The sequence below is a fragment of the Sinohyriopsis cumingii genome, chromosome 13, assembly GCF_028554795.1.
Source record: "Sinohyriopsis cumingii isolate HCF-2022 chromosome 13, ASM2855479v2, whole genome shotgun sequence".
Lineage (NCBI taxonomy): Eukaryota > Metazoa > Mollusca > Bivalvia > Unionida > Unionidae > Sinohyriopsis > Sinohyriopsis cumingii.
The window spans coordinates 70,897,195-70,917,545 of record NC_142973.1 but is presented as its reverse complement, the minus strand read 5'-3'; the positions used below and the strand labels follow the sequence as shown (position 1 = coordinate 70,917,545).

General features: G+C 34.4%; 1 protein-coding gene across 3 annotated transcripts; it reads left to right on the top strand.

Moving 5' to 3' along the window:
- The first annotated feature begins 2,095 nt into the window (after positions 1-2,095).
- On the top strand, positions 2,096-10,729 carry LOC149785809 (FGFR1 oncogene partner 2 homolog). Of its 3 annotated transcripts, none has more exons than XM_089979749.1 (4): positions 2,096-2,130; positions 4,805-4,940; positions 5,589-5,840; positions 8,107-10,729. In XM_089979749.1, the coding sequence occupies exons 2-4, from the start codon at positions 4,806-4,808 to the stop codon at positions 8,410-8,412; spliced, it is 693 nt and encodes a 230-aa protein (XP_089835875.1). In that variant the 5' UTR covers positions 2,096-2,130; position 4,805; the 3' UTR covers positions 8,413-10,729. The 3 variants fall into 3 exon arrangements, with proteins under 3 accessions (XP_089835875.1, XP_089835874.1, XP_089835876.1); XM_089979748.1 differs by having other exon boundaries at positions 2,108-2,158; XM_089979750.1 differs by lacking the exon at positions 2,096-2,130 and adding an exon at positions 2,236-2,365.
- The last annotated feature ends 9,622 nt before the right edge of the window (positions 10,730-20,351 follow it).

Genomic DNA, 20,351 nt, shown 5'->3' with positions numbered 1-20,351 from the left:
TCAGCAAATATGAACATTACATTTCTCCAAACAGCTCTAAAAATTTGCAACAAGAAACCGGTTTATAGCTACCCCCGAGTTAACATAGGGTTTTCCATCTAGCTCTCAATCGCCATCCACGTTTTAAAACCTATGAACAATTTTAGCATAAAAATTCCCGTTCGTCTCTTAATCACCATATTTTGAGGTCGACTCGAAAAGTGTAACCATGTAAACCCGTCCTATGGACAATTTTAACATTTCACGTTTGGATCTCAAGTGTCATCTTAATGTAAACCTATGGCGTAATGTTAATCCCCGTTTGGCTTTAAATCATCACATTCAACTACTTATATATGCTTCCAGTGCCACCCACCCCCAATAATCACCCGAAAAACAACAAACAAAAATAGACAACACCACCACCCAAAAAAAAACACAAAAAACAAACAAACATAAACACTAATCATGTGTGTGTGTGTGTGTGTGTGTAATCTGTACGTGTGCGCATAGTTTTGTCTCGATCTTTGTCTTTCTTGATGCATGTACACCAGTATTATACGTGTGTATTTGTTAGCCACTACATATGTATATTTTTAAGCTGCATTACATTTTAGGGGTAATCTATAAGCTTAAAATTACTTTTTTTATGTATTGAATCGGTAAGTATAACTGGGGATAGGGATTTTTAGCATATAAGCGAGACTTTTTAAATAACAAGATACACAGTTTAAATATGTATGTATGTATGCATGTATGTATGTATGTATGTATGTATGTATGTATGTATGTATGTATGTATGCATGTATGCATGCATGTATGTATGTATGTATGTATGTATGTATGTATGTATGTATGTATGTATGTATGTACGTACCTACGTACGTGCGTAAGTAGGCAGGCAGGCTGGCAGGTAAGTAGGTAGGTAGGTTGGTAATTCATACTGTATTGTTTATAGTGGGTTAAATAGCACTAATAAGTGTTTCTTATTTTTGTAATTGTAATCCGACGCTTTCAAAAACTGTATATGCAAGGAAACTGCTTAAGCTCAGTATAGCGTGGGACTTGTAACCCAAGGGTCACGAGTTCGATACACGCACTGACCACCCGGATTCGACTCCTTCGGCGTGTCATTGTGAAAGGCACTGATGCATGATCTAGCCAGTTATGTGATGAAAGTGCAATTAAAACCAACAAAATAAACTAAGTCTCTGTCTTTTGACGAATGTAAAAGTTGTATAGGTCATTAAAGCTTTCAGAAGCGACTATTTCAGTTTTGGGTGTCACAATTTAGAATTTGATTATAATATCTTTAACTGGCAACTGTTTACTTCATTTGCAACCTCATACATCCATATTCTTTTTGGAAGGTCATTATTTACACACCCCGAGAAATACATATGGAAAAATGAATGTTAAATTATGTGGACATTTTTGGACTAGAGTCAACATAAAGGTGTCATCCATCGCGAACCGGACTGAATGTCGCGCGCTGTGTTGTCACGATGAAAGCAGAGCGTGTTGAAAACAAATTCGTTCTTCCCTGTTATTTATTGCGATAGACCCGATATCCTCTTTTCTTGGCACAATTTAGTACCTGACCACCATTGTGAATGTCCAGAGCAATCAATAATTTTCTTCTGGAAGTTGTTGATCTCATTTTCAATTAAGGTCCAACTAGAAGAACTAATGATTGAATCGGTTTTGGTTAAAATATTTTATTTTTCGTTCCACACAGAATCGCGAATTTTATCCCATCTGTAACTCAGTAAATTTTCACGTCAGGGTCAATAAATGTAGCTAAAAGTGTCCAATTCGTTTTAAATATTTAATGTGAAAATAATTAGATACGTTTAGCAACATTTAAGGACGCTGTCCTAAAATGTACAGAATTACAGACAGGATAAAATTCGCGATGCTGTGTATGATGAACTATACTATAAGATTTTAGGACAATCAACATTCAATTTAATTTGAGTCAATGCACCTGCATGAACATATTCATATGCACTTTAGCAGTCATTATTAAGTTTTCAGTGTGTGATTCCCATAACCGTATCGTCCGAATTTACAGCCGTGATTAGCATCGGGTGTACAATTGTTCTCGAGAATTTAGTTTTGTAATGACGACGAAGCTCTTCACAAAAGAGGTACGTAGCGGAGATATCTTTCGCAAAGGTATACATTGTTATTAATAAATGTAATAGTTCATTAATTATAAGGACATAAAGAATATTTTATAAAAATTATTTATTAATCCCATTTGCAGAAAATATTACAGCATTTGATTTAAATCCAGCTGAATATCAGAAACTTCTATTAGTAATCATCACTTGCTTCCTGTTTTTCATAACTTGGGTGAAGTAATAGCCATACTGAGTACGGGTAAGCGCATTTACTGATATAAATGTACAAATTAATTTTAGTTTTAAAATTTAATTCAGACATATTTCTACCTGGACTGTTTTATTTTTATTTTTAAGTGATCTGCACAATAAATATCAGTGGTCAAAGAAAGAAAAAAAAATTCACAGCTGGTGACTTAAACAAAATCACGAGACCCGACAAAAAATTCCACAAGCCCGGGCTCCAATTTCCATGTACCCAAAATTTCCCCTTTTTCAATATTATTTGTCACACAACGTTGCAATTGTAATAATTCAAATATAAATTCAATAGTGGGTTTGAAGGAATTATTCATTACACTCACTAGAGACTGGATTGTCCTGTGTTCAAACTTCTCTGCTGGATCCTTCGAGCCAATCATGGTCAGAACCAAGTTGACCTAAGTAGTCAATATGTTGTTTGCAGTATGTGCAAAGTATTCACTGCCTCTACCCCACCTTATTTATTTTTTTTTTTGGGGGGGAAGAAGCAGGTTTGTTCGCTGGCATGTTTCACGAAGTAAAACTCCGTTGACCAGTTCTGAAATATATTTATGTTGGGCTTCGATGATATTATTGATAGCTAATTGCTTCCAAAATCAGATTCAGATTAAAAAATGATCACTCTTGAAAGTGAATTGCATCTCATTGATTTTCATTTTTGGTATACAAGTTATATAACACTATTATAAATTAGTACAATACACAGTGTAATGATAGATTATACATAAATCTAATAAAGGCACTGATATATCCAAACTGGTATATGTAGAAAAAAAAATGTAAGAAAAGCATTATTAAATTAACAGAATTAACAGACACCAAGGATCGGCTAGCGTGGGTACGTGGGAAAGCCTGTCATTAGCTTCTCGTGGGTCGGTGGTTCTTCCCTGGGTTTTCCAGGGTTCTTCCTCCACCAGTTATACTGGCTGCCATGTGTAGCCTATCTTGTGCTGAAAAATGGCGTTAAACCCTAGAACAACAACAACAACAACAACATCCCAGTTTAGTTACAGTATTTAGATGACAACTTATACAACAATTAACATGCATTTAGCAGATTCATCTACTGTAGGGTACTGACAATTTAATTTGTGGAGGAGGGGACTGTGATTTTCTTTTAAGCCAAGGTATTTTATCTTTTATCTCAAGATAATTATTTAAAAAAAAAAAGAATAATGGATATAGTGTGTAGCAAAATTTGCTGTAAATTAGAGCAAGATCTTTTTTCCAGCTTGTTTAGAGCCAGAAATGTAAAAAAAAAAATCCCAGACCCCTGCCACAGAAAATGAAATTGTGGGTCCCCAATATAATTTCATAGTACTGTGGTATATATCATAGTATGTAAACAAATACCATGGTATACCACAATATTTGGCTCAACAATATACTGTTTAAAACAACCTCACAAATTTTAAACAAGAATTAGAGCTCATCTGTACAAGGCAGTATTGGTAATGGCCAGAAAGTTACAACTTTTGCCCAAAGACACACTACTGTATGTAACCCAGGCTGATTGTTGTGCTGAGGCAGTTAGAAGAAAGGGCCTTACCCAAAGACACACTACTGTAGGTAACCCAGGCTGATTGTTGTGCTGAGACAGTTAGAGGAAAGGGCCTTGCCCAAGGACACAATATGGTAAGTAACCCAGGCTGATTGTTGTACTGAGACTGTTAGAGGAAAGGGCCTTGCCCAAGGACACACTACTGTAGGTAACCCAGGCTAATTGTTGTGCTGAGACAGTTAGAAACTTAGAGGAAAGGGCCTTGCCCAAGGACACACTACTGTAGGTTTAACCCAGGCTGATTGTCGTTCTGAGACAGTTAGAGGAAAGGGCCTTGCCCAAGGACACACTACTGTAGGTAACCCAGGCTGATTGTTGTGCTGAGGCCGTTAGAGGAAAGGGCCTTGCCCAAGGACACACTACCGTAGGTAATCCAGGCTGATTGTTGTGTTGAGACAGTCAGAGGAAAGGGCCTTGCCCAAGGACACACTACTGTATGTAACCCAGGCTGATTGTTGTGCTGAGGCAGTTAGAGGAAAGGGCCTTGCCCAAGGACACACTACTGTAGGTAACCCAGACTGATTGTTGTGCTGAGGCAGTTAGAGGAAAGGGCCTTGCCCAAGGACACACTATGTAGGTAACCCAGGCTGATTGTTGTGCTGAGACAGTTAGAGGAAAGGACCTTGCCCAGGGACACACTACTGTATGTAACCCAGGCTGATTCTAGGATTCGATCCTGCAACATTTACTCTTAAGTCAGCGATGGCCTAACTGTTACACAGCTCCTACCCATGGGAGACGACCTGTCTTGAAAGTCCATATTAATGCAGGGATTAATTTGCAATATAGTTTGATAACCTCTGAATTTTAAAACTAAAGCAATATTCAACATATAGATTCAGTCATGTTTAAAACTCTAAGCATTTTACTTTTCAGTATGGCTTGTAATTTGAAGAAGATATTGGAGGATGCTTACATTTTAGTTGCACACCTAAAGGAACATGAGAAAACGGCCGATATGGTGATATCTCATTCCCAATCTCTTTATAAGAGAATTGAAGGGATGAAACAGGTAGTTTAGTACACTATGTATACAGCATATAGACTTGTTTTTAAATCAGTTTGCTTGTAAAATGACAACATCTTATTCAAGTCTCCAAAAGATGGCAATTTCACTGTGAGCCTTTTGGCTTAATTAAATATACCTGGAAAATGTACTGCATGTTATTGTGGTCAACTATCATCAGCCAGATGCAATTTTAAACACTTATGCATATACTGACATTCTTTTCCATATTGTGTTTAGGTAAAAAAATCATGTGGCTAACTGCAACATACTACTCACAAATATCTATGTTCAGACAGCAAAAGCCTAGTTTCCTTCGTTGCTTTTATATATATATATATATATATATATATATATATATATATATATATATATATATACATAGAGAGAGAGAGAGAGAGAGAGAGATTTACACATACTTGTATAATGTGCATTTTTTATGGTGAAAGCAAGAAATATCTTGAAGTTTTACCTCTCCCAGTTGTGGAGCATAAATAAATAAACTATTTCCTATAGCCAGAATAGGAGTGAGTAGACTGATTTACCTATCAAAGTTCTAGTCAAATCTGTAAGTAAACTGTGTTATAATTACTGGTACGTAAAGTACTTTCTCTTTGTGCATGCTTAATTCCTTTATTGTTTGGCCCACTTTAGTACCAAGAATCCATAACAGAATTAAATGAGATTGCCAAACATCGTCCACGGTCAACCCTGGTCATTGGTATTGCACAGGAGAATCGACAGATCCGTGAGCTTCAGCAGGAAAATCGGGAACTGCGGCTTGCATTGGAAGAGCATCAGTCAGCTTTGGAATTGATCATGCAGAAATATCGGGAACAAATAAACAAATTGATAGAGAGTAATGTATGGGAAAAAGCTATTGCAGGAAACAGTGACCACTCTAAGGTAAGAATATTAGCATGAAATGGCAAATATATATTTAGCTTAGCTGTGAAGATAATTCATTTGAAAGTATAAATTCATTAGTAGTTGATACCTCAATATAAAAAGCAACTGTACATAAAAGTCAAAATATACTATGGGCTTTTTTCTCATCTTTCCATGCAGCTTAATATTGAGACACCTGTTAACAAAAGATAAATGTTTATGGTGCATTGATATTTACTTTTTACTGATGGGTTCCATGATACATGCTGATTATATTAAGTTCATGACATTATAATGTCAGTAATAGCTTACCTGTCACTATTATGATTAAGCTTGATGCACCAACCCTCTGTTATAGAACACGTGCATGGACCCAGTCATGCTCTATACATGCATACCAACCATTATGTTTTTGGCTTAATCACTGCACTTTTTAACCAAATTACGTTTTACACTTGCCTGTATATGGATTATGCTTTTTTTTGGTTAATTAAAAATGAAATTAAAAAAAGCAATAAGTTTTTTTTGGTCATTTTTTTATCATCTCTTTAATTCCATTCAAATAAATTTCAGAAAATTCTTTAAAAGATGACTGCTGCTTAAGAATAGCATAAGAGTACTTTCCTTAGTTGATATATTTATAGCAACTGTATATGACCCATTTACAAAAAAAAAACAGACGGGTTTCTTCGAGTATGAACATTTCCTCACAGATTCATTATATTGATAAGCTAATTAGTTAGTGGACTAGTATGTACTTTTAAACAAAATGGCACCAGATATTAAGCAAAACACTTTATAGTGTGGGTTGTGGATATAATATTATGGAAAATGTTAGAACAGATGGATCTTTTCAAACTTCAAAACCTGTCAGATAATAAAAATGGAAAAATCAACACTGCTTTACAAACTATAAAAGAAGAATAAAAGAGTAATATAATTTAGCACTTTGAGCACATGATCATGTTCGTGGCAGAATTCCAGTTAACAATCATTCAGTGAAGGTTACACATGTAGAAACACATGTAGACTAGTTAAAGTGAGTGTTGAATGTAAATAATTTTTCAATATATTTTGTGTTTGTACTTTATCTTTTCACATACCAAAGACTTAACAAAAATGATACTAACAGGAAGGTAGAGGTGCAAAGTGAGTACATCAATAGGGTGCCATCCAGGTCCCAAACAGTGTATTTGTTACAAGCTAAATTGTCATATAAATACACTGTCCTCCCTAAGGTAAACCTATGTGTTTTGTTCTTGTGATTGAAAGGCATCTTCTAGAAATCTTAAATGCACAGCAAGATACATTTTGAAAGTGAGTTAGACTACCTCATGCTGGACTAACATTTTAGGATGAAGTGACCTCTCTTCTCCACCCCAAACCACCTCCTCCCTTCCACACCAGAATAGGGCCAAACGATGTGAAAATGGGAAGAAGTGAGCTTAGATATGTTAACATTTATAATGTAAAAAACGGTCTTTTAAAATGGTGCCATGTTTATTAACCTTTGAATTAGTAAAAAATGAAAACAAAAGAAATTCTTGTTGAACTGTATGAAAATATTAAGATTTTACTTAGTTTCAGTCAGTAAAATTGTTGTATGACTTTGATAAATTAATAACATAAAATCAGTTTCTATTGAAATGGGCAAAATCTCAAAAGGTAAAGCCATTCTTACTACTTTTACATAATATAATATGAAATAAACTTGTTTGCCTTTACTTGCAACCTAGACAGTAATAATTTGCTTGATTTGGGTAGAAATGCATGAAATTTCACTCACTTCATCACAAGTTTCATGTATGAATTTTGAGTGGAAATGTAGATTGAAATGTCCATTAAATTGACACAAAAGTTGGTCAGGAAGCCTGAAAACATTATGTTTAAACTGTTTTACATTGCTTTTTAAACAAAAAAAATTAATATTCACATGGGATACTTTATCTTTTCACATACCAAAGACTTAACAAAAATGATACTAATAGCTGCCTCACTTAGTGCTCAGCATTAAGAAGTTAGTGTTAGGACTGGTCGGCTTGGTGTCAGGATAATGTAACTGGGTGGGACTTCATGCTACATGTCTGTGGTATGATGCCCCAGTGCTAGACATCACCATAAACTCACACTGCAGACATCTTGGCGTTATGACTGAAAAATTGTTAAAGCTACATTAAAAATCAAAATCACACACACACACACACATGCACATATCTTTTCACATTCTTTGTACAAACTTCAAATCAGTAAAATTAGGAAGTAGTAATATATTTTTGTTTTGTAGGAACTGGAGACATTAATGGATAAGATCTGTGAGATGGGCGCTGTTATGCACAAGTCCATTACAGCAGATGAGACAGAAAGTTTCAAAGAAAAAGAAAGATTACAACAACTTGAAGTTGAAAACAAAGGTTTACGAGAGCTACTAGAGATTTGTTCTACATCCAAGTTTAGAATTCTTGAAGATATTGTAAGGGAAGACAGGAGCTGTCAAACAGACTCAAATGAAAGTGTTGAGAAACAGGAAGTTGAATCTCGAGAAAAAGACCAGGAACAAAGTGCTAAAACAGCAGCATCAGCACAAAAATAGTCTTCATGGCAACTTGGAACAAAATGCTAAAATAGCAGAGAAGCAGGAATAACTTGCAACCAGGCCACATTGCTTGTAACTTCTCACAGGTTTGATTCTAGAATTGGACAAAACTGGACCCTTGAAAAGAAAGTCTTGTTGCCTTGCACAGACATTTGGTTTTGTCCACTATTTATTATTCTGTACATATTCTTAGTGTATTAATCATATAGGTCATTTTGAAATCCTAACAGAAATATGTCTTATTAATGGCCAGTTTATCACAGGGCTTTTAAAAGTTTTAAATTAGTACTTGTCCTGCTGGACACAAAACCATAATGTGACTGTAATTTTTGGCTGACCTGGCCATAAGGCCAAGTGAGTTTATGGCATGGTCCTTCATCCATTGTGCATTGTGCATCATCTATTACAATTGCAATTTACAACATTAAAAGAAAAAAACACTCAAAAGAATTTTATCAATCTGACAAAACATCCTGGCTAAAGCAATTTAACATTTATTCTGATGATGCTGATCCTCCTTGACATGTGGCCACTGTGCTTACAACTCTAAAACCTTTCAGCTACATCTTCTCAAAAACACTCAGCAGATCTTGACCAACTTTGACAAAAAATATTCTGGCATGAATGGCTTTCAGCTTTGTATATCACCAATCTGCCATCAAATATGGCTACCGTGACTAAATTAGAAGGACAAAAATACTAAAGACAAGTTTTTCTCAAAAATCACTCAAAACAATTGGCCTAATTTGACAAAAAGCATCCTAGCAAGAAAGTCTTTCAGGTTTTTACAAATTATGCCAATCTGCTCTTAAATATGTCACCAGTCACGCTAAGAATAAAATGAAGAAGAAAAAAAAAAACATAAAATAACTTCTCAGAAACTGCTCTTCAAAATCTGACAAAAACATTCTGCCATGAAGGATTATTTAATTATGCAAATCATGCTGATTAAATATGATAACCCAATTTTATTAAAACCAGAAAATTCTTTTATTGACTTCAATTTAACAGAAAGTATCTTAGTGTGAATGGCTTTTAAGTTCATACAAATGATGCCATCTGCTATCAAATTTGGCTGCTGCTACAAAAAAAAAAAGAAAAACTTGTAACACTTTATTTAAAAAAGTTGCTTAACAGAATTTAACGAAATTCACAGGAAGTATACTAAATTGAAGCTCATTCACATTTATAGAAATGATGCAAACCCAGATTTGAAGGCTATTACTAAAAACAGAAAATATTTATACAACTTAATATAAAAATACTTAAAAACAGAAACTAACTCTGACAAAAAGCATCTGGCATAGAGGCTTTTCAATATGTGGCAATTGAAGTTGATGTGCCATCAAACAAATTGGAGAAAAAAAACCATTGAAACAATTGTTTCCATAACATGCAACCAGAGCATTGGGAGAAATATCTACAGGAAGCATCCAGTTTCAGACTTTTTGGCAGACTGCTCTTGAATTAGGCTATTAGGCAGATATCAGCCAGGTGAACTATCTTATATGGGAACAATATATTATTGTACATTTCAACAACATGTGTGATAAATAACTTTAAGTGAGTTGTTTGTCTTCCTTATTGGGAGAATGATATAATGTTGTCATTTGCAGTAGAACTGCATGAGACATTACCATTGTATACCGAAAACAGCATGTCCAGTTGTACAACTTTGCCTAGTGGAGTTGGTAAAATGCTTTTATTAATTACTTTTGCTAGATAATCATAGTCAGATTGCTGAGTTGCACAAAGTCATTTAGTAATTGCTTGGCTATTGCAGCCAATCTAGAAGTCAGGTACTTGCATGATCAGATTGAGTTTTGTTAATATTAATGAATGTTGCAAGTTTCATTATGCTCACAGCAATTCAACTGCACAATTTTCACATGCTTGCTCATGTATAAGGAAGAATTCATTTAGCTGTGCCTGCTGGAGAAAACATAGGGCTATACAAGTTCTAGCAGATTCCACTTTATTAGTTCAATCTTTTCAAAGCTAGGAATTTCCATGCTATGCATCATCCATATTCCTTCTACCGGATTTAGTTATATTAAATATTTTTATGTTATAAAGGATGACAAAGCATAAATGCCATACCATATATGTTTGCATATAAGTAGAGTCTGACTGCAGATTGCATCGACCCATATCTGCCATTGCATAATGCACCAGCAGAATTGGGTCAATGCTATTTGTTAGGAGTAAATCAATAGACCCTGGTCTGCTAGAGCATTATGGGATCAGATCTATGTTGTTTGTATATATGATACATATTATTATTAACCTTCCTTATAAAGAACTGGAATTTACACTTCGTTTTCATTTGTGTTTAAGCCCAATGTAAAATTGGCATAAATTGCACATGCTAAGAATTGTTAACAAAATAGTCATCTTCTCTTTCTGCAATTTTGTAACATTATGGGAATATACTGATGTAGTAAACAAATATTTACTATTACTAAAACCAGCATGTCCATTTCTTGTATTTTGAAACAATTGGTTACTAAGTAGAACATTGGTTAAAAGTGGAATGATGACTAAGTGAGTACAGTAAGAAGGATCTTAGGGCTGTTCTATCTAAACATACATGGTACCCAGGGAAGGCAGTTTTTAAAAAATATATGCCAGGATATTTTGATTTTACATAGTTCATATTAAAATGATAAAAAAAATTGAATTGCATCTATTGTAGAGTGCCCCACTTTAAAAGTACATTCCCTGGGTTCCATGTATTTTTTAATAGATCAGCCCTTACTGGGTATCTTAATTAATGGAACAGCCCTTACTGGGTATGCTAATTAATAGTTGTCAGAATGTCTGTAGTTACCAGATAATATAATGATCATCGTTCTCATTAATAAGACATCACAAAATTAATCTACAAAGCTAAAACTTGGCTGGAACAGTAAGATGATATACTTGTACAAACACACATACAAAAATTACATATTTATGCCTATAAATAGAGGATCGCAAATGGGTAAATTGGCTCGCAAAAGCTGGACATTATTCAATGAGTTTCAAAAATTTAATATTAAATCATTACCCATTCGAGATTCTTTTTATCACATAGTTTTTATTTCAGTGGAAATTATTTTAGATAGAAAGAACAATGAATAATTTTGTTCATTCTGACAGATGGTGCACCTTTCATTTGTTGTGCATAAAATATAGTCCCAAAAAAGGTTGAACTAGTAAAAGTAGATTATACTTTTTTACAAGCTATAAATGAAAGAAAAAGCTTCCAAATTAATTTTATAATGACAAAATCATTTTTCAAAACCTAATGATCACTGCGATGTGATGCCACATTGCTTGATATGGTAAACAGTAGGCCTAGAGTACATGTTTACCCTAAAATGTCACTTTCAGAACTAAACATTACATTGTTGCAATTTTTATGTGAAAAAGGATTACTGGATGCAGAAATTCCCACATTTACTGCAATGTTTTTATGACCAGATATATGCTAGGCTGGTTAGTGTCTTATATAATAACAATAATAATGAGGACTTTGTATAGTGCCTAATCTTTAGAAGCTCTAAGCGCTTTACAAAATTAGACAACACGTATAACATAAAAAAACATATAATGATACGATTAAAAAAACACCATGAAATTAGAAAAACATAAAATACATGCTGAAAATATTTAAGGTAGGAAACATTATTAGGTCTTTAAGTTTGTTCTTGCAGTCAAAATAAGTGAGTTTTAAGAGCACTCTTGAATGGGATCACCGTGTCTTTGTGTCTAAGTTCAATAGGCAATTCATTCATAGCTGGACAGATGTAAAGGTAAGGGAGGTGGCATGGAATGATCAAGGTATATGAGCCTCTTATTAACCAGCCTAGCTGGTCCAGACCTATTAGTGTGCCTGACTGAGGTAGATGAACCAGGTTCCATTCCAAAATAATAACAATAAAATTTAACATACAGACCAGTTATACTGATGGACCTTGAATGAATTTAAATTCAAGCACTCACAATACAATTTAACATACAGACCAGCTATACTAATTATACCTTGAATGAATTTAAATTCAAGCATTCACAATAAAATTTAACATACAGACCAGCTATACTGATTAGACCTTGAATGAATTTAAATTAAAGCACTCACAATAAAATTTAACATACAGACCAGCTATACTGATTAGACCTTGAATGAGTTTGATTTCCAGCATTCCACAGCATCATTGATGAAGTTATGGCTGTTTGATTACCTATTCTTTTGTTTCCACAGCATATTTTTTTAAAAATTGGGATTTCAATCATATTTGTTAGGCTGCTTGTACTCATTAGACCTTGAGTGAGTTTGATTTCTAGTGTCCCATGACATCACTTTCAGAGTTACAGCTCTTGAGGGCCATTCTCCAGACTTTGGTTTAGTTTTCTTTTCGAAATGTTTGTAGTTAAGTTTTATTTTTTATTGTTTTAAAAGCATTATTAGATTTAAACCAAATCTGACATGCAGCTTTTATACTGAAGTGACTTTCAATGAGTTGAATTTTCTGCTTTCCATATTGTTTACAATAACTAAGATCCTCAACTACCCAACCTCCTAACTTCATGACTTTCTAAGTTTGCTTTTCAGCATGGCTTATGTTAGAAATTTTGAATTTCATCCAAATTTGGTGTGCATCTTTTTACTGATGAGAGAGTTGGATTTCCAGCATTATCACTTAAAAGAGTTATGTCTTCCTCTATGTCCATCCAAATACTGTAATTTTACAAGAAGTTTTTTTTTCTGTTTAAAGCCCTGTCATGCAAATTGTAAGGAGCAGGGCACTTTGTGATGTCGCTATCATTTCATTTGGCCTTTTTATTTATGGTTTAAGTGTACCCTCATGAATAGAAGTTAATGAGGATTGGGAAAGAGGACCTACCAGGGTAGTTATTTCCACAGACATATTCCTGTTTACAGGAATTAATTTTCTGGAATGATAAAACAGGGCAGTGGAACAGTGTGGTAGTGTAATGTTCAATGGACTATAAACAGTCTCAGACAGAATAAATGTCCAACAACAGTACACACACAAACACACACTGTATATTTATATGCAATTATGTATGTATATGATTTAAAGGTATATCAGTACATTGCAGGCTATACAGTAATGATGTGCTTGCTTATTTGCATAGTGCCATAAAGCCACATTTAATCATCTAACCATGAAATATCAATTCTACCATTACTGCAGAAATTTAAAAAATCCAGAGAGTTAAAATATGTGATGAAGCTATCTAAAATCAGTGAAATGGCAAACGTGATCAGATCATCCCACTATGCAAATAAGCATTGATTCCATAGCAAACTTGTGATCAGATCATACCAGTATGCAAATAAGCATTCATTCCATAGCAAAATTGTGATCAGATCATCCCAGTATGCAAATAAGCATTCATTCCATGGTAGACATGTGATCAGATCATCCCAGTATGCAAATAAGCATTCATTCCATGGCAAACATGTGATCAGATCATCCCAGTATGCAAATAAGCATTCATTCCATGACAAACATGTGATAAGATCATCCCAGTATGCAAATAAGCATTCATTCCAGAAGTTTAGTAACTGCCATTATTCTGAAAAGAAAAACAACAGATTTTTAAAAATGTCAAAAGTCAAAGAAACGTTTAAATAACAAAAAATAACATCATCCAAACAGCTTTAAAATCGAATGTCATGATGTACTACCCAAGAAACTCTTCAATATTTTTTAAAGAAATGTGTTTAACAGACCACATTTGGATCCAGTATTTAATGGATTTGATTTGTTACTTTATACCTTCACCTTTTCTCTCTGTATACATTGTACAGAATTGTAACGTCTTTGCCTATTCTTTTTTAAAGTACTTTGTGTTTGCATTTATTTGGAAAGGTTATCTTCCTGTAGTTATTTTGTCCAGTTCTTTTTTTTTACATTTTGTAAGCTTTAATTTTTATTAAGCATCAGAGTAATAATTGTGTTTACATGCCATTGAATACACACACATGCACAAGTACCGTATATACTCGCGTATAAGCCCATTCACATATAAGCCGATCCCCAAACTGAACAGGTATAAACACTAAAAAGTGCATGACCCACATGTAAGCCGACATACAACTCCGAGGAATCTCAAGATGCATGAGGTAAGTTCTAAATGCATTTATTTAGGCAAACTTGTATTTAAACAAATTACATATATACTTATATTGAGGTTGGCATGCATGATTATTAAAAAGAAATGATGTAAACTTGTTTGAAAAGTAATTAATTTAATTTTCTGTTTTCTTATTGTTTCTGCCTAATTTAGATTTGTGTATAATTTGATCGAACAATGACAAGAATTTAGCAATTGCGAGTTCCTGTAACACTACCTCTGCCATTTGACTTGATTATTGTTTTTTGTTTATGCATATGCATTATTGCATTGGACATGTTATATCATTGCACTGGTAATTACGTTTTTACTTTACTTTGAAAATTGTAAATACCTAACCTCATTAAAATGTAATCCCAGTATGACAACACAATGAACAAAAAATACAGTTCGATTCAATGCTCAAAATTAGGCTACCAAACATATTTACATAATGGCGCCACCGCATGTACATTATAGGTTTGATTATATGCTGAATTAAGTACATCCCTTGAAGTCGAATCATGGGCACCATTGTGTTCAACTTTTATATCTCCAAAATACAATAATAAAGTTTCAGAAATAATACTTTGAAAATTATGTTAATACCGTAAAATCTGAGTTGTAGTTTGCTTTTGATGTAAGTGACCTTACACTATACTTGTCAACTTTCATGCAGGAAGGGAGAAAAAAACCTACCAATTTTTGGGGTCGCTTCATTCCTACCTCCCGATTTCATAATATCTTCCAATTTTTGCAGAGAACTCCTGATTATTACATTATGTCTTTGATTTTCATTTCTGCTAAACAAAAAAAGTCCCACCTGTGAATTACTGTTGTGACGAAATAATTATTTTAGTATAAAGAATTTGCTTCTTCACTAAATAGAATGTTAAGTTTAAACATTATTCATGTAAATTAATGTTTTTTTTTACCTCTACAATAATACAAAAATAAAAAAAATAAACCACAACAAAAAAATAAACCACAACAATAAAATCGTTCACAATTAATTTCAATCCCAAGAATGATCACTATGAATGCTGTAACTCCATATGCTATAGCTCCATTCCCACGAAAGAAACTTCCATGAGTGAACACCTGGCATTTTTATATCGTGCATACCAGTGTTAAACTGGTATAGTTACCGGTCAGAATTCCCTTTTACCACAAGCCAGTTTCAAGGTTTTAATGATTAACTGGCCTGTATTGCTGTCGCAAAACGAAAGAAAAATTCGCCGACTATCAATGTAGGAGACACCGAAATAGCAAGCTTTCTGTTGTGTGGAAAGTTATGTTTGTTCAGCTAAAACACAAAACTAAAATTAATTTATGTTGATCTTAGTTGATCTCTATGAGAATTTTAGCCTTTATTATTACGACTCTTTGTGAACATGTAAATTATGATGGTTATGTGCCTTGTACAAATAAACATGCGTACCTTTTTTAATTTGTATGATCGCTTATATCATTGAAAATGAGTAACTTGTGAGTGTGTGATTCAACATAAATGAAACAGCTATTAAGGACTAGCTGAAATGTTATCTGGAAGAATGCAATTTGGTCGAAACAATGAATACAGCAAAATCTGCATCTATGTTTGGGAATAAGTAAGGATTTAAGTGACACTATGCACTCTTTGCACTGTGTAAGTACTGTACATTATAGTTCAGCATGGTCTCCCTGGTAAACTCAACTGGCCCACAAATTATAAAGTCTGTATTTACCTTTATTTAACTTCATGTTGGAGAAATCAGAAAATATGCACATGCAAAATAATAACAAAAATCAATCATAGTACTTTATAACAGTTTAATAATTGTCAGGTCACCGAAAGTTACTTTTTTTTACATGCCAATGTCTTAGGACACTGAAAAAATTATTTTTTCATGTCCCAATATTTACAGCCATTCCAGTAGTCAACAAAAAGACCTAAAAACTGTCAAGTTTACACAATGACCTGCAGATAAGCCGACCCCCACCTTTCTTACAGGCCTTTTTTTTCCCCTAAATTATTCGGCTTATATGTGAGTATATATGGTAGATAAAAACATGACTACTGAATTTAATTTGTTTTGGTCAAGTGCTTTTGTTTGGCATAATTATACTATGAAAGCTTTGCACTGAAAAGAACGAGTAAAATCAATATAACACTATATGCTGTCAGGCCCCATGTTTTAATATGCACTATGTATGCACTAATAAGGCCTGGCTGATGTCATGGAGGTTATTCACCAAAGGATCTCAATGACCTGGACCTTTTTTCAAGGTATAAAGTCATGAACTAAAAATCAAGTGCAGAAACCAATTTTTTTTTTATTAGACTTACTATCACCATGACCTCTGGCCTTTTGACCACAGAATCTAAATGTTTCTTGATTAAACAAAGTTTGGTTTGCTTTTGTGGGGTTTAATCTAATTTTTCAGCACATGATGGCCTTGACATGGTGGCCAGTATATTTTGGCAGAGGAAAACCAATGAAGACTCCAGGGAGAACCACTGATCCACAGGAAGCTACTGGAAAACCTTCTCACATGTTCCAGCATAAACTCAAACTCACACAGATTGAAGTGAGATGTTAGAATGATTAGTAAAGGGGAGTGCCTTAGACTACTCTGCCACCCACCTTAAACTAAAAGATACACAAAACTTGATCAGGGAACTTTTAATAAAGTTATCTTGCACAACAATTCTTTGAGGCACAATGACTTCTTCCATACCTTCAGTACAAGCCAACCACAAACTTTGGTCATGAAATAAAGTTAATTTTCTTCTTAAAGGAGACCAGAAACCAATGGAAATATAGAATAATAATAAAAGTACTATAGCAGAAAACCTTATTCTGAAGTATCATCTGCGACCGTAATGCCAATATTTAAATATTGGTCTATCTTCTAGGAGCTGAATTTCCGTGACCTCGTATGCAAAATTTCCGTGCCTATTCGGTTACTTTCGGGATCTGACGTCATAGTAGCGACTCCAGCAGCCCAAGTGGGAGTTGCCAGAGTAAAAGACAATACCGTTTTGCGTTGCTTACGGGTGTAATAGAACATTAAGAAAAGCCTGTGGACATAATATTTTTTTCTTTTCCGAAAGATAAAGGCATCATGAAAGAATGGGTACATTATTACAAACGAGTTGATTTCAAAGCAACACCATAGAGCACTATGTGCTCGTTACATTTCTCAAAGGAATGTTACAAGAGGGATCATGAAAAAATAGCAGCTCAAAGATACGCAAATGCTAGGCCTAGACTAAAAGTTGGCGCTGTTCCAGACATACCTTTGGACATTTTAAATCCTGGGAAAAGAGTTAAACGTGTGAGTTACGAAAATAGGCAGAAGGACGAGTAAGTGACCACAAAATGCAACAATCAATCCACATATCTTTTATCTAAAACAGCAGTGCTAAAAACAAATCTGATAGCCCGACACCCTGGGCCCCTTCTGGTTTTAGTTCCGGCCCATCCTGTATTCAAAGTGAGGTGCCCGTCAGGCTTGTCGAAACAAAAATTGTTTGCCTGAGGAAACTTTGATTGCGCTGGTGAAATGAGTAAATGTATTTTCAAGATGTTGACATACATGCCTTAACACGGCACAATCTAAATCAAATCACCACTGTCCTAGGTGAAATTTAGATTCGATTTTAATCAAATGGAAGCTTTGCTAAAAATAAGATTCTAAACCTGTCGTGTTTCAAGAAAACACAATTTTCAGTAATCTTATAAAAATTAATTTTTAAAAAAAAAATGCATTGTATACATGTATTATGCATAAACGGTAATCTGTATTAATTGGAACTGATATAAAACTATTCCTTGGGCAGTTTAAAAAGCAGCTATTAAAAGAAAGGTCAAAGTTTCACATTAACTGTCTGACAATAGAACGGGGGGGGGTGCTATTGACCCCCCCCACCTTGCCCCAATGTGCAACCGCCCATTTGACGTGCCTTTTCTCCCTGTGATACGCCTTAGTATTCCCCCATGACAAGCCTCTTTTGCATATTCTGGTCAGTTCTGCCTAAATTGCAAAATAGCTAAAGTTTTGATTTAAGTACGCAAATGATAAAGCCGGTGTGACTAATGAACATAATCCTTATCCTTGCATTGATCTTGTGAAAAGGACTGCCCTTCGGACATACTTCAAAGAAACCATGTTCGACAGTGTGTGTATGTGTAAGCACCAGCAATTGATTACCAAATAAACGATGCCTATTTTGTTGTTACTTACGATGCCATGGACTTCATTTTAACAGTTCAAATCTGCAGTCACAAGTTACCGTACATGTGGCAACTGTTTTTCTCAAGTTTTATGCCCCACCTTATTTCCTTGGGTTTAAGTCTTAATGCATGTAACACTGTTTGCTGATTAAAATATTTATTCAGAATTAGTTCTTTAGGGCCACATATATTGCATGGTATATTTTGTTTTATTCCTTGTAATTTAATCATGGTAATTAAACTTTTCATATATGGTAGAGGATTGTCAGGTGTTAACTGGCCGAATTTCTTTGGCGGAAATGGAGATGCGATTTTGTTTGCAGAGAAAATTTCAACGTGATCATTCATTTCAGCTAATTGGTGACAATTTTATTCTTTTAATTATTTTTTTTTTTTACTATAGTACTGTTGTAGTTGTTTAAAAAATCTGAAATTTACTTGAATAATGTTTAATCTTCACGTTCTATTTACTGAAGAAGAAAAAAAGAAGAAAAAAACTGTTGTATGATATTAATTATTTCGTCCAGTGCCGGGTTTAGACGTGTGTGCGTGTGATTTGAATTTTTAACTTAGCTTTAACAATTTTTCAGTCATATAGCTACGATGTCAGTAGTGTGGCAGTTTAGACTGTGGATTGCATACGTTATATTTAAAAATGGTTTGGGGTTGGGGTTTTTTCTTCTGACAAATGAAAATTGACAGACATATGTAATAATCGGGACTTCGCTGCGCAAAATTGAGAGATATTACCAAAATGTGGTCTCCTGTCTGCCTCGCTCGCCAATGTTTATGTTTGTATTCGGGGACTGGCTAGTATTGCGTCACGGTACCACGTGATCTGTCGTCTCATTAAAGCTCGGAAAAACTCGGCAATTTACGGAATCGTGGTATCTTCCACACAATATAATCACTACCCGCTTACGATATTTAATTTATAAACATTGCAGTCGAATTACAATCTGTAGAGAATTACATACGTAAAAGGAAAATTTTGATTTCTAGTCTCCTTTAAGTTAAAATGACCTTGACCTTTGACCTTAATCAACTGGCTTACATAATGAGCAGGTCATCCACAAACTTTGGTGAAAGTGTAATATTGTGCACAAATCATTTTTCTTCTTTCAGTTATAGTGACCTCCAATTTATATGTTTCTTCCTTGCCCCAACTGTAAACCATCCACTAAATTTGGTGTATTTATTTTTAATGACACACTGTCATAATTGTAGCTATGCAAACTAGAGCAAGTTTAGGTATCTTCAAAACATGTACAAAACAAAGATGGTAAAATCATCAAAATACATTACAATATTTATGTAAATCATACTCTAAAAAAATCCAAGATCTGCTCAGTTGGAACATTATAAAGAGACACATCCAAGAACAAAATGACTGCCTCCATTAACTGCCTCTTGTGAGTTGTAGGCAGGAGCATTGGGCCTAATTTACATCCCCGAGTCAACAGGGACCCAAAAGACTGGTCCAGGTCTTTGTTGCAAAACTAATGATATTGTGCATAAACCAATTTCTTCTTTTGGTCAGTCAGTGACCTTGAGATTTGATATTTTGACCCCTAAATCAGTAGCCTT